We start from the raw sequence: 15,080 nt of genomic DNA, 5'->3' as shown, positions 1-15,080 counted from the left end.
GACGCCACTTCCGCTTCCTGCCGCACGCTGCCATTTCCACTTCTACCCTGCGTCTAGCTTCAGCGGTGTGGGCTGCATCTCTGACGTCGTCTTTGCTCCTTGAGGCGTGACGATACCGCGGAACCGGAGCCATGGTGAGTGCGTGCTCCTGGCTGAAGGGCTGGGAAGTGGGAGACGGGATTGCGTTCTCTCATTAGCTTGTTGGGGGCTTAGAACGTGCGCCGTCTCGTTCTCCCGGCTCGGGCGGCCGCGTAGCGCCAAGGGCTTTCTCTCCTGGCCCGAGGTTAGAAGTCTAGAGGCCTCAGGGTCTCAGGTGCTGTGCTGGGGCTTCATTCCGCAGTTCGTGCTTCTGGCCGAAAGCATCCGGTGAGCAGAGGGGGCATGGCCCAACCTGGGAGAAAGAGCCAAACCCACGTAGGAGAGAGTCGAAAGCTGGATGGATGGGGAAACTTGGCTCCATCAGTTTTATTTTTCTTTTGGGGGGATCGCTAGAGTATGGGGTGGAGCCCTGGATTTGGATCAGCCCTCCCCTACCCCGCTTTCCTCATTGCTGATGTTCAGGAGAGGGAGCTCTCCATGGGTCTGCGCGCCTAGTGCCTGCCGCGAGTTACATGTGCCAGGGATTAAAGTGGTCTTTGGCGTTTGGGGGCTGTGGGGAACGTGGAGTGAACCCCAGCCTGGAATGCAGGAAAGACTCTTCCTGCGAGGCGGTAGCCTCTGAAATCAGAAGTGCTGGTAGCACCACGTGCGGCTTCTCTAAAACTCTTGGTGGTCTCCAACTTTTTAGTCAGATCTTGTGCCCTGGTAGCTGGTTTTGGTGGGCACTTAGTAAGGAGGGAAGAGTTTACAAAACACTGATTTCCGTAACGAGGTTTAATCCTTTTAACGGATTTTGGATCCCACGGGTATCTCCCCTACTGCCCGCCCCGCCCCCATTTTGAAGCTAGTACGTGGCTGAGCCTAGAATTTCAAGCTTCTAAACGAGTGCTCATCTTTCGCAGTGCCGTGAAAAGTTTTGGAATCAGTTGGTCACAGTTTAAATGCATTTAATAGACCTAACGCTTGGTATGGAGAGAGTGAGCATGCACTATTTGTTATTAAATCAAAACCTTGCAGGTTTTGGCTGTCTGGTGTATGGGGAAATCAAACGCATCAAGCTACGGGTTACAGTTGCCTTGCAGTAAGATTTCATTCATTCATTCATTCAATTAGCCCTTGGAAAAATTAAAAGGTGAATAAATACACACAGCAAATTTCAGTTGCTGTTTATAAGGTGGTTTGGTTTTAAAGTTGAGTGGAATTTTTGTTGTTGTTGACTTTTATTAAACCAATAAAGTGACTCTTCTCTGATCGTGTTGGATCTCCTGAAGTCTCCCCTTTTGTGCATTTTATGTTTATTAAGAGTTGAGAATCCTAATTTCCAGAGATGGGCTATTGGAAACTGCAATAAAAATATCTGGCATTTTAAAAAGTATATTTATTAGGAGTGATAGGAATAAAAGTGTTGCTGGAACCTTTATTGTTTAAGAGTAGGGTGAAATTATTGATGCGCATTAGACTTTGACATAAGTTGTGATTTCTCAGATAGCCACCAAAAGAATACAGATAAATAACTCCAAATCACTAGAGGGGAGAAAAAACTCAAAGGAAGGAAAGAGAGAAAAGGAAACCGAACAGGTGGGACAAATAGAAGGCACAAAAGAAGGGAGATTTGGACCCAATATATCAATACTTAAATAAATATAGGAAGGGACTAAATGCTTCAGTTAAAAGACAGGTTGAATTAAAAAGAATGGGAAAAAATATCGGTAAAGATAGTGGCTAAAAAATAAGGTACAAGTAAAATGAAAATGACATAATTATAAGAAGAAATAGACAAATATGCAATTATATAGCATTTAATTGATCGTGAAGCCAAAACATAAGTGTGGAAATAGAAGATTTGAACAGCACTATGAATAAACTTGATCTAGTGGTCGCAGTGAAACCAGTGAATACTTTCTAGTGGTCGCAGTGAAACCAGTGAATACTTTACCCATCAATTATAGAAGACATTTCTCAAGCAGAGAACATTTATGAAAATTGGCCACCTACTGGGTCATAAAGCAAGTTAAACAAATCTTAAAAGATTGATAATAAAATAGACCATGGTCTCCCAACCAAAATACAAGACTTAGAAATCAGAAACAAAGTGTTTGGAAAGAAGCTATAAAGAACTCGGGGAATGACTTAGAAATCAGAAACAAAGTGTTTGGAAAGAAGATACAAAGAACTCGTGGGTCAGATTGAAAATATATAAGGGAAATTTGAAAACAACTGAACAATAATGAAAATACCAAATGTGAGAGTACGTAGGGTACAAATGAAGTACTGGAACCTAAAATGCTGGGTGAGGGAGAAATAACATGAAAAGTCCCTTCTGGTGCGATTAATCAAGAAAATAAGCAAAAAGTTATAAATAAGGAGTAATAAACTTGAAGGAGACATAATTTGCAAACATTGAAAAGAAAGGATATTATGAACAATGTGATATCTATAAATATAGAAATTTAGATGAAATGAACAAATACCTGAAAAAATAGAATCAAAACCAATTCAAGTAGAAATAGGATGACTGAATAATAGTAAAGAAACTAAGTTAATATACCGTATGTTAATTATAACTCAATAAGAAAAACTAAAGTTTTTTGACATGAAAAAACTTTACACCTACTTTAAAAAATAGCTTTATTGAGATAATTTGCATACCATAAAGTTCCACTCTAAAAGTGTATAACTCAATGGTAATCATTTTGTAATGTATAGAAATATCAAATAATAGAGTTGTGTTTTGCACCTGGAACTAACACAATATTGTGGTCAATTATACATTAATTTTAAAAAACAAAACCAAAACAAGGTGGTAGTAGAAAAAAATGTATAACTCAGGGGGTTTTCTTATATTTACAGAATTGTGCAACCATCATAAGAAAATCTTAAAATTGGTTTTATCTCGGTAGTGTAAAAGTGGTTTAACATTAGAAAAACTTTTAAAATAAAGGAGAAAAGTCTAATTCATCCAACTCAGTACAAAAACATGACAATTCAACATCAATTTATTTATAACAGAAGAAATTCTTAGTATACTACGGAATAGAGTGAATTTTCTTAAGCTGAAATATCTTAAGAGTAAGTCTAAAAGATTAAAACTTTTGGAGAAATTACAAAGCTTTATTTAAAAGCACTAAAGGTGGATATATATGTTTAAATGGGTCGACAGATTCTGTATCCTAAAGGTGTCTTATCCTAATTGGGATTACTTCAAATCTACAAATCAGTCCCAGCAGGCTTTTTTTGTACACCTTGGAAAAGCTGATTCTAGAATGTATGAAGAGAGCAAATAATTAGAGGTCTCCTCCAGCCCTTGTCTAATTCCTCACCACCCTGGGACCATGACAAATTCACCCAGTGTGATGTGTTGTTATTAGGGAACAGGCTTCTTGGTGCAATCAGGTTATTGACGCCACTTCCCCTGACGTCATTTCCTGCTCCTCTGGGGGTGGGTCATTTCTTTGTCTTTGCGGCATCAGGCAGGAGACCGCCGAGGCGGACTCAATGGTGAGTGTTCCCACTGGGCCATCACCCTTGGGTCACCACCTAGAACCGCGGTACCGCGGCTACGTGCCGCGGTCCAGCCTCCAAACCCAGGGTTAGACAGCACCGCTGCGGGCGAACTGCTCGGTGCTCAGGAATGGTAACGTGGGCTACACCCGGGTTATGTCTATAATAAAATATATATTTGTAAAAAGAATCACAGGGAAAACAAATGAGAAATTAATAAAAATGGTTAAAGTTGAGAGGTGAAGATGGGGTAGAAGGAATGGAATAGGCCAGGCACCACCCAATTTGTTCCCTACATGTGTTATTTTGAAACGGATCAATTGAGGTAGCATTTTAACCATACGTATTACAGTATGTGACTATAAAATAAGGATTTTCAACAACTGCAATGCCACTACAATACCCCCAAATTTAATAATTCCTTAATATCAAATATCTAGTATTAGAATCAAAGGCTGGGACTTCCCTGGTGATCTAGTGGTTAAGACTCCTCCACAGCTGGGCTTCCCTGGTGGCGCAGTGCTTAGGAATCCGCCTGCCTTGGGGCTTCCCTGGTGGCGCAGTGGTTGAGAGTCCGCCTGGCGATGCAGGGGACGCGGGTTCGTGCCCCGGTCCGGGAAGATCCCTCATGCCGCAGAGTGGCTGGGCCCGTGAGCCATGGCCGCTGAGCCTGCGCGTCCGGAACCTGTGCTCCGCAACGGGAGAGGCCACAACAGTGAGAGGCCCGCGTACCGGGAAAAAAAAAAAAGAAGAAGAAGAATCCGCCTGCCAATGCAGGGGACATGGGTTCGAGACCTGGTCCGGGAAGGTCCCACATGCCGCGGAGCAATTAAGCCCGCGTGCCACAACTACTGAGCCTGCGCTTTTGAGCCCGTGAGCCACAGTTACTGAAGCCCATGTGCCACAACTACTGAAGCCTGCGTCCCTAGAGCCTGTGCTCCAAAACAAGAGAAGCCACCGCAATGAGAAGCCTTCGCACCACAACGAAGAGCAGCCCTCGCTCCCTGCAACTAGAGAAAGCCTGCGCGCAGCAACGAAGACCCAACGCAGCCAGCCAGCCAGCCAGCCAGTCAATCAATCAGTCAGTCAATAAAATACAAAAGAATAGCTCAACCCCTAGGGTTGCTTTAAAAAAAAAAAAAAGGCTCCACAGCTTCCACTGCAGGGGGCGTGGGTTCGATCCCTGGTCGGGGAACTAAGATCCCGAATGCCCTGCGGTGCGACCAAAAAAAGAAAAGAATCAAAGGCTGGATCAGATTTTTTCTTAGCTCTCCGCCCACACACACCCCCACCCCAAGACAGCTTGATCACAGATGTTTTGTTAAGAGGGGCAGTGGTCACATGGTATTTTTTGTGATGTTGGTAGCTATTAAAATCAACGTCTGGATCCATTAATTTGGATTAAATTAGTATGGGTTGCAAGATGGTGCTATTTAATTGTATCATTCTTTCTTTATTAGGTGAAATACCGGAGAAACTTATCCTCTGCTATTTGGTTACCTAGTAACACAGTCTGTGTAAGAAAGGCAGGATAAATGCTGTACAGTTTACCTCTACCAGTTTCCACTGACTTTGGAACCATGTAGATGTTTTATATATTTTTAAGAATTTTTTTAAAAAGCAAACTAAATACGAAGGAGCCCTAATTGTATATCAAATTGATAACCACAGGAAAAAGATAATTTGAGTAACTTTTGAATATAATACCCTGGACGGCCTTAGTCAGATATATTCTAAGAATAAAAAGAAATATTGACCTTGGTGGGTTTATAGTTGGTGGAGGTAGTATTGGTATAGCAATTCTGAAACAATTTTATATGAATTGTAGGGTAAAATAAATGAGAAAATATTTTGATGTTTTGGAAACCGGGATTCTTACTGAAAACAGAAGAAGATTCAAATATTGAAGGGAATAGAGGGAACTTTGTGCTAGGTTTCTATAAATTATACCTTAGTTTAGATTTAGTAAATTCAGGGTGGAATATGGAAATCCAAATTTAGAGATTACCCCATGTGACTGAAATGGGTACTGAGCCATGGAAGCCTGTAATAATCCATTTGCAATAATATTAGCAAGCATTAGGCTAAAGAGACAAAAATACATAAGCTTTAGTATATATTATTGGATTATGTAATTACTAATTTTTTTTTCTTGAGCCTAATATTTTCATTTTTCTAAGTTGAGAGTGGGCAGGCCAGTGTCAGTTATTAAATGTGTGTGTTTGGGGGAGGGGGGAGCAGGGAAGCTGACCTTTGTCTCTCTCAGTTGTTGATTAAAGTATTTTGTGACTTGTCTGGAACAACTTATAGGTCAGTTTGACTCATGCTTTGATTCCCCCCCATAGACTGAGGCTGATGTAAACCCGAAGGCCTACCCTCTTGCAGATGCCCACCTCACCAAGAAACTATTGGACCTCGTTCAGCAGTCATGTAACTACAAGCAGCTTCGAAAAGGAGCCAATGAGGGTAAGGCAACCAGAGTGCTCCAGGAAGAGTGCTAAAGGCACTGTCCTTGTCTGGGGTCTCTGGACTAGATTTCCAGTATGGAAAGAGGGCTGGATGCTCTTGATTAGGTCCAACACGAGGACCTAAGAGCAGCAGAGTGTGGTCCGTGGGCTAGCACTGGCTCACAGAGATAAGCAGGCAGGAGTAAGCATTTGAACAACGCTGTGGTGCATTGAACTTGCTCGGTGAGTTGCATGTGGTGTGAGCTTTCCAGAAGTATAGCCTGTGGCAGATTGGGATGGTAAAACCCTGATCCTTGATCACAGAGTTTGAGAAGTGCTGCATTGCACTGCTTCGTGCTGGTGGAGGTTGTGTGAAAGCTGTTCGAGTCAACCAGGCAACGGGTGGTGGTGACTTAGGTGAGTGTGGTAGCAGAGGACAGGAAAGAAGGGCTCTGATTTAGGATGTGTTTGGACAGGATTGATGGGTTTGATGTAGGGTTTGAGAAGGGCATTGGCGATGAGTAATTGGTGCTTGGCTCCCTATCACTTCCCAAGGCCACTATGGGGCACAGAATTGCTTAGTCCTGGAAGTTTTGCCCAGTTTTCTTGTACCTGTTTCTTTTCCTGGAAATTGCTTTGTTGTGGCTTCCCTTCCCCAACCCCATATCACCTATTGGCCTCATGTTCTTCTCTCTACAGCCACCAAAACCCTCAACAGAGGCATCTCTGAGTTCATTGTGATGGCTGCAGACGCCGAGCCCCTGGAGATCATCCTGCACCTCCCACTGCTGTGTGAGGACAAGAATGTGCCCTACGTGTTTGTGCGCTCCAAGCAGGCCCTGGGGCGAGCCTGTGGGGTCTCCAGGCCTGTCATCGCCTGTTCTGTCACCATCAAAGAAGGCTCACAACTGAAGCAGCAGATCCAATCCATCCAACAGTCCATTGAAAGGCTCTTAGTCTAAACAGGTGGCCTCTGCCACACTCCCTGCTGCTGACTCCTACGCCAGGGGTTATGTATCATTTGTCTGTTAGCATATAGTATTTCCAGCTACCTTCTATTGTTATAAAATATTGTAGTACTCAATTTGGTTTTTGTATTTTTGTATTGTTTTTGTCTTGTTTTTAGGTTGTCATCTCCTCCCCAGCCGCTCCTGTAATCTCCACTTCCACTCTCTCTCTGCCATCCTAGTTTTGGAAAATGCATGCCCAGAGCAGGTGGAAGCAGGGTGGCTGACACCATTCAAAGGCAGGGAAGAGCCAAGGTAGAGATTTGGTTCCAGCTTTCAGGTGCCAACTTCCTGCTCTGCAGGGCATGATGGAAGTAAACACTGTCCACTTTGTATCCCTTGTGCCCAGCATACAGGATCATATTTGAATAATCAAGGGGTTTCCGTTGCTCTCTAGGGAATTATTTATCATTTGGGGAGGAAGCATGTATTCTGTGAGGTGGTTGGGTGTATGTCCCAAGAGTCCATTTCTGATGTACCCCTGCTGTTTGCTTTTGGTAATATATTTCCCCCCAACTCCCACCTATGCCTCTGAGGGTGGCAGGGCAGCAACATACCAAAGAGATACGCTGCAAAATTCCAGAGGCGCCTTGGTGAGTGAGACGTGGGACAGTTGACCTAGGTCTTGAAGGTGTGGCAGGAGGTTCTGGAATGGAGGATTCTGGGCCAGTCATGGAGAACTGGAAGCTGCAGCAGAGATGATGGAATTCAGGGGAACATCCTTGCTTTGGTGAATGGAGATTTCTTCAGTAGACGCTTGGTACCAGCTCTGAGAGCCCTCACCCCTGCCTGTTTCCTGCCATGATGTGGGTCAGATGTATGTATTCTCTGTCACATCGGAAGGACAGTGCTAACGTGTCACTCTTGTGAACACCCTAATAAAGAACACATATATTCGTACTCCAGCTTAAAGAAAGTGTGATTCCTGTTAGGAGTCCAGCTAATACTTGAGTGAAGCATTAGCATGGTTACTAGTTTCTTGAACTTTTCACCAGGAAGGTGTAGAGAAGCCATTACCTCCACCAGATGATTTCTGGTAGTTCAAAATGTCTTGTTCAGTCATTGGTGTTGCTGTCACTCTAGAGCAGTATTTCTCAACCTCAGCTGCCCTGGATGTTGTAGAATGTTTAACAGCCTCCCTGGCCTTTACCCACTAGATGTCACTAGCAATCGTCCCCCTCTCCCCAGACATTGCCAAATGTTCCCTGGTGGCAAAGTCACCCCTGGTTGAGAATCACTGTTGCAGGACTAGGGCTCCTAGTAGCCCTCCACACGTGCTAGAGAGTGGGGGGGATTGGTATTGCTGACTGAAGCTGCTGCCGCCTCACCTGCCTCATTACTTCCTTCCTATCTTCAAGTACCATGAGAGCCTGATACCTCCTCTACCTTGAGAAATTTTCTTCCAAAGTACAGACAACTGGATACCATAATGGTCATATTAATGAGAATGGATTACATTTAGTTTACTCTTGGCCAGCTTGGGCCAGTGTGACCACTCCGGCAGTGGGTTCCTAGGGAACCTAAAATCACCCTGTCATGCTAAGGCCTGTTCTGTACCTACTGAGCTCGTCCTCTCCCCCAGCTCACTCCAGTGTTTATATACCCCCCCACTCCCACCCCAAGCAGTCTTCTATCTGGATGGTGGGGTCTGAGGTAGTACTTACTTTCTTTTGTTGTATATGTGTCTTTACAATCATACTCTAAAAGACTGAAGTAATTTGGGGGTGGAGGGAGATCAGGTAATCCAACCTCAGGAATTCCCTGGTGGTCCAGTGCTTAGGACTCTGAGCTTTCACTGCCAAGGGCCCAGGTTCGATCCCTGGTCAGGGAAGTAGGATCCCACAAGCCATGGGGCATGGCCAGAAGAAAATAAAAAAGGTAATCCAACCTCCACTTAGATGGAAACTAGGGCATACCCACCAGAACCCTGAGAAACGGGGGGTGGGGGGGCAGGGCTCCTGGGATCTTCATCTCTAGGGTCCATCTGGAGTGTTAACTCAGTTCCCACAGCTTCATCGTGAGCCTTCAAAGGACAGGGCATCGATTTGTGATCACCCGAAAAAACTACAGGGCTCTTTTCCCTGTTCCTACTGGCTCTGCTATGTGTCTTGTGTCTGCCTCTCTGCCATGTTCTATCTTTGCTCAGTGTTTCATATTTGGTTTCTTGAGCACTTCAAATCTGTTTCTCAGATTCTTTGTACTTGGTATACCTTTACTGCACTAGTGGCTTTCTCCTCATGCTAGTCTTAATTCAAGTACCACTTTTTAAGGGCCTTTCCTAGCTACCTCATCTCATGTTTCCTTTACCCCTAGCACTGTAACATTCTGTTTTTTAACTTGTCCTTAGCTAATATCTGAGGTGGTTTTCTGATTATTGCCCTCGTTAGGAACTTGTGTGACTGTGATCCCCTAGCACCTGCAGCAGTGCCCTAACACTGATGCTCCAAAAGTGTAGAATGAATAATTCCTAAAGCCTAGACATGCAAGCAAGAAGGAAATCTAGTAATTTCCATTCAGCCACCTATGAAGTAGGTTGCAAATTTTTGTGTGTAAACATTTTATTTTGGAGAGAGAATCCATTAGACCTCAAAGGGTCCTCTGACCTCAAACACTGGTTAGGAATTTCTGTTTTAGAATAAGTTTCCTTAAACCGTTTTCTCAAGAGGATCTATGATTAAGGAATATTTTTACATTAACAGCAATGGTCTTGTTAAAGAGGTTATTCATTCGTAGTATTCTTAAGTACTAAACAATGCATTTCCATTATCTTTAATCCCAAACTGATGTGACGAGGAAGGGAGGGAGAGGAGCTCGTTCTAGACGCTTAGTATCCCTGGGTCCCTCTTCCCAGTGTCCGCTAAGTGACATTTTGAAAAGTCAGGAATGTGCTTTAGCAGATAATATCTGCTTGAGGGAGAGGGGGGGTATAATTGCTTGTTTTCTGAAGGAAAAAAATGTTTAGGTAGCAAGTCAGTATTTTCCATGCTACCCTGTGGCAGCCAGCCTCCAAAGTGGTCCCCAGTGACACACACAGCCACCCCCCAGAATTCATGCCCTTCTGTGTGAATGCTCTGAGACCAGCCTACACCAACTCAGAGCTGATCTAGCTGCAGGACTAAGTACTATGGAATGACATGTGACTTTTCAAGTTTCTATAAAAGACATTGCAGCTTCTGCCTTCATGTCTTTGGATCACTGACTATGACAGAAATCATAGCCATGTTATAAAGACTTCTAAGCAGCCTGTGGGAAGTGCCTTGAGGCCTCTAGCCAAAAGTCAGCACCAGCTGCCAGCTGTAGGAAATGAGTCTGTCTCATTTGTACTTGAGGGATTTTAATTTATAGAGGTCACTGAGTGATGACATGGAAAAGGTGGTACTACTGAAAGAAGAATTTATTACTTTTCCCAAAAGAAGGGTGCCGGTGTGCCATGCAGGACCACAGGGAAAACACCAGGTTTTGGTCAGGCAGCAGGAGCAGGAGCAAGGGGAAAGCTTCGGCCACAGCCTTTATTGGGGTTTCTTTGGCAAAGGCAAGGCAGGACAGAGTAAACAGCTTAGGATTGGCTAGTTTGAACAATTCTGGTGGGCTTTGGGCTATAAGGGTGGTCTCTAGTTGCCTGGTACCCTGCCCTGATAATTTAAGTCAAGGGCAATACTGGCTTGGTGTGTGACGTAGATAAAGGAGGTGCTTGGCTTGCATGAGAGGTATGCTCCGAAGTAAGTTTTTAACTGTCTTTAGTAACTAGCTAGCCCTGGGAGGAGCAGTCTCTCCAACCATTTGTAAGGCCCCCCAGCTTATGTCAAAACATAAAATACAGAAAATAAAAAACGTGATTAATACAGCCTCCCTGCAAGTGGATCCTCCAGCCTCAGTCAAGCTTTCAGATGACAGCAGCCCTGGACAACATCTTGAATGTAGCCTCATGATTGACTTCAAGCCAGAACCACCCAGCCTCTTCTTTCCCAAATTCCTTATCTACAAAGATGGTGAGAGATAATATGTGGTTATTGTTGTTTTCAAGCCAATAGTTTTGGGGGTAATTTGTTACACAGCAATACACAACTGTGTATTTGGGAGGTTGGGAGGTAGATGATGAAAAGGTGAGGCGGTCTTGTCAAAACAGCAGCAATAAATATGACCATGTCAAAATTGCTCTGGTGACAAAGAATGCCGGAAGTGCTAGCAGGGCCCACAGGTGAGAGGGTCCCAGCTGCTTGAGTGCCCAGAAGTAAACTCTGGGTAGGACTGGCTTTCAAATATGAGGCAGTCAGTTGCAATGAAGATTACACATTCAGGGATAGTTTGGGCTCAAACCAGAAAGGCTGGGGTCATCATAGCTCCTGGTCGAGAATAACAGGTGTGTGCTTTCCCTCCAAAACGGATTTGAGGTTGGAATCTCTGTTCGAGGGGGAGGGAGAGGAAGTGGGTGACTAATCTCTCCCAGATTTCATGGTCCTGCTTTACTTTTCTTCTAATTTTTTAATAAGACATTAAATCTAAACATTACCGGACTTCCCTGGTGGCACAGTGGTTAAGAATCTGCCTGCCAATGCAGGGTACATGGGTTCGAGCCCTGGTCTGGGAAGATCCCACATGCTGCGGAGCAACTAAGCCCGTACGCCACAGCTACTGAGCCTGCGCTCTAGGGCCCACGAGCCACAACTACTGAGTGCCACAACTACTGAGCCTGTGTGCCGCAACTATTGAAGCCCGCATGCCCAGAGCCTGTGCTCCACGAGAAGCCACTGCAATGAGAAGCCTGCGCACCACAATGAAGAGTAGCCCCTGCTTAATGCAACTAGAGAAAGCCCTCGTGCAGTAACGAAGACCCAACGCAGCCAAAAAATAAAAATTTAAAAAACAAAACAAGACAAAAAACACTAAACATTACAGGGACATCCCTGGGGGCACAGTAGTTAAGCCTCCATGCTCCCCGTGCAGGGTCCTGAGGTTTGATCCCTGGTCAGGGAACTAGATCCCACATGCATGCCTCAACTAACAGTTCGCATGCCACAACTAAGGAGCCGGTGAACTGCAACTAAGGAGCCCCCAAGCTGCAACTAAGACCCAACGCAACCAAATAAATATTTTTTAAAAATACATTTGTTTCCTCTGCATTCAGCCAGGAGGCATATGCGCCTATGCGCATATGCTTGTTTGGTGCAGTTTTGGCCAAACATCCGTCCATGGTCTCCAGCTCTTGCCCCGCCCCCGCCGCTGGCCGCTCAGAGGCCGATGTACCTCCCTGCCCTTCCCTACCCACGCCACTCCCAGCCGCCAGGTCTGCGGCGCGCATGCGCAGGCCGTTTCGTCCAGTCATTGGCCGCGCGTCACCAGCACCTGCAGGAGCGAAGCGTGTTTGCAGCCAGAGAAGTTAGAAGGATAAGAGTTAGTGCCTATTGAGCACTGTGCCCATTTACGTGTTTCCTCATTTATTTTCCCTATTCCATGTTATTATTCTTATTATAAATATGATGAAACTGAGGCTTGAAAATGCCAGGTACATTGCTGGTGGTCACTTGTACGTATGTGAATGGAATCAAGATGCAAACTTACTAAATCTGACTTGTGAGCTTACAAAAACCCAACCAGATTACGTCTGGACATGTTTCTCTCCTGGGGAGCTCAAGAGCAGAGAAGGCAAGCATCATTAATTTACAGAGAAACTGAGATCACACAGTTGCTCTTTATCACAGACCTCGGTGGTTATTTTTCTAACATCATTCACATTACTGGTGTTTTGTTGGACCCTTGAACTCTTTCCTTCTCTCCATTTTGTAAACAGGAGAACAGAGGAGAAGGAGCCTAGACTTGGGTAAGGTCCTGCAGGAGTGCACAGACAAGCCTGGGACTCGCGAGGTTTCCTCCTCGGTAGCCAAGAAATCCAGGCTTGAAAACAAAGGCCCAGCAGTAGTACTCATTCTTGCCCTGCTACTTATGGTGACCAGCCTGATTCTAATCTACCTCTGTGGTATTAGTAACTCTCTCTAGAACCCAGAGTTTCCAAGCATGCTTCATTTAACGGGGATGGTCTTATTTCTCAACAAGAATGAATACATACTACATTAAATGGTTTTGCATTATTTTGCTGTATCCTCAAAGGCATCTCTTCTAATTGGAGAATTATTTTCCCTCTCCCCCAGATAAGGAAAGAAATCCAAACAAGAATATAACATCTCCTTTCCAAACAAAAACAAGCAAAAATAAGTTTAAAAAAAAAAACTTATAAAAATCAGAGCAAAGAATCCAAAACTGAAAAATCTCTTCCAAGAGTAATCTGACCCCTCCAACACTAACCTCATGAGATGCTCATTCTAGTTTTGAAAGACACAGGACCTGCAAGCCATCCTCGGGGGATAAAAACCCTTCCATCTTCTTCCTTCTCTCAGGCTAATTCTTCAAAAGCAATAGCTGCAGAAAGAGCAGGAAAGGGGCAGGGAGGATAGAGGGATGGGAAGGGGAAGAAAACAAAGAGAGACACTCCCCTCCTCTTCCTCTTTTCCTGACACTAGGACTCTTCTTTTTTCCCTTCTCCCATCGAACCTCTCCATATCTTCTTGAACTTCCTACAGCACCCCTGAAAATAACAGGAATAACTCATTTCACTTACGCTGCAACCCAAACTCTCAGGGCAACAGAAAATGTGTATCTCTTCTTCATATACTTGAATGTCACATTAAGAAAATACAACAGGGCTTCCCTGGTGGCACAGTGGTTAAGAATCCGCCTGCCAATGCAGGGGACACGGGTTCGAGCCCTGGTCCCGGAAGATCCCACATGCCATGGAGTTACTGAGCCTGCGCTCTGGAGCCCGCGAACCACAACTACTGAGCCCGTGTGCTACAACTACTGAAGCCCACGCACCTAGAGCCCCATGCTCCGCAACAAGAGAAGCCACCGCAATGAGAAGGCCCCACCACAACGAAGAGTAGCCCCCGCTCGCTGCAACTAGAGAAAGCCTGCTCACAGCAACAGACCCAACACAGCCAAAAATGAATAAATAAAACAAATTAATTAAAAAAAAAAAAGGAAAGAAAATACGAGGGGGGTTGCCATTTACTCATGAAGCAAGTGGTACCAGAATTAGAAATGTTGCCTCATTATTACTTTTGAAATCTGATCTTTAGATCTTCATATGACACATTTAAAGGAAAACAGGTGGGAGGACAGAGGATCAGGAGAATATAACCTTACTAGGGCTTGTCATTCCTAAACTATGTTCACCTGTCCTTAATTGTCACACTCTTCCCTACCCTCATTGATATTTATTTTGTTTCCATTGTGATGAAATGCCTTCCCAGTGGGAGAGAAAATTAAGCTAACAGCCAATGGCATCTTTGGATGCAAGGCAGACACATCTTTCTCTTTTATACTATAGAACAATATATAGTACAAAGTTAGGGCTCTTTATTCAGACAGTAGAGTAAGGCACAGCAAAGTGAGATGGCAATGCTGTCCCCATGACAACAGAAAGTCTCATAAACAAAGTCCTTGGCTTCTGTCAGGCAGACTCTTCCTGGCTCAGGAAAAACATGTTTTAACTTGATAAAAACAAAACCAGGCCACCTGGCTGCAATGTGGAAGGGTAACTGGCTGTGTGGTCTCTGGTCAGGCCTTCTGGAAGCGCTTGGTGAGTGCATCCAGCAGCTCCTGCTTCTTCGTCCCACTCTTCAGCCCGTACACCCTGCAGGCTTCCTTCAGTGTGGGCACAGTGAGCTTACCCAGTGTGCCCTTGCTGACGTGGGCCTTGAGCTCCTCTTCAGATAACTCCACCTTGGGCCTTTTACTTCCAGAATTTTCATCACCTGGGGAAACAGGTCAGGTGAGAGTGATTGGAAATGCTAACAGTGGGACCCCAGCTATACTGCACGGGGGCCCTCATATGATCTGGGCTGCAGTTAACCATCTTCCATAAAGCTGTGATGCCTACCTAGAACACCATGGGGAAGACAGGTGTCTTGATAAGGCAGCTTCAGTTTAACACAAAAAAATGTATCATGTCTAGGAGGGAGTTAAAAGTAGT

General features: G+C 44.6%; 2 protein-coding genes across 8 annotated transcripts in view; one reads left to right on the top strand and one right to left on the bottom strand.

Moving 5' to 3' along the window:
- Positions 1-7,954, top strand: SNU13 (small nuclear ribonucleoprotein 13). The gene is made up of 3 exons (XM_067010305.1): positions 1-134; positions 5,946-6,066; positions 6,747-7,954. Exons 1-3 carry the CDS (start codon positions 132-134, stop codon positions 7,007-7,009), a joined length of 387 nt encoding a protein of 128 aa, XP_066866406.1. The 5' UTR covers positions 1-131; the 3' UTR covers positions 7,010-7,954.
- A 2,477-nt stretch (positions 7,955-10,431) lies between these two features.
- XRCC6 (X-ray repair cross complementing 6) overlaps positions 10,432-15,080 on the bottom strand; it is a 31,725-nt gene continuing 27,076 nt past the window's right edge. For 6 of the 7 annotated variants that reach the window (XM_067010303.1, XM_059081070.2, XM_067010300.1 and 3 more), the window contains one exon: positions 14,443-14,862. In XM_067010303.1, coding sequence (XP_066866404.1) covers positions 14,666-14,862 — 197 coding nt within the window. In that variant the 3' untranslated portion in view covers positions 14,443-14,665. Of the gene's footprint in view, positions 11,120-14,442; positions 14,863-15,080 lie in introns of those variants that run through there. The other variant, XM_067010302.1, reaches the window with a different exon arrangement.

This window comes from Kogia breviceps, chromosome 12 (assembly GCF_026419965.1).
Source record: "Kogia breviceps isolate mKogBre1 chromosome 12, mKogBre1 haplotype 1, whole genome shotgun sequence".
Classification (NCBI taxonomy): Eukaryota; Metazoa; Chordata; class Mammalia; order Artiodactyla; family Physeteridae; genus Kogia; species Kogia breviceps.
The sequence above is the reverse complement of the archived record's forward strand: the minus strand, read 5'-3'. Positions and strand labels throughout refer to the sequence as shown.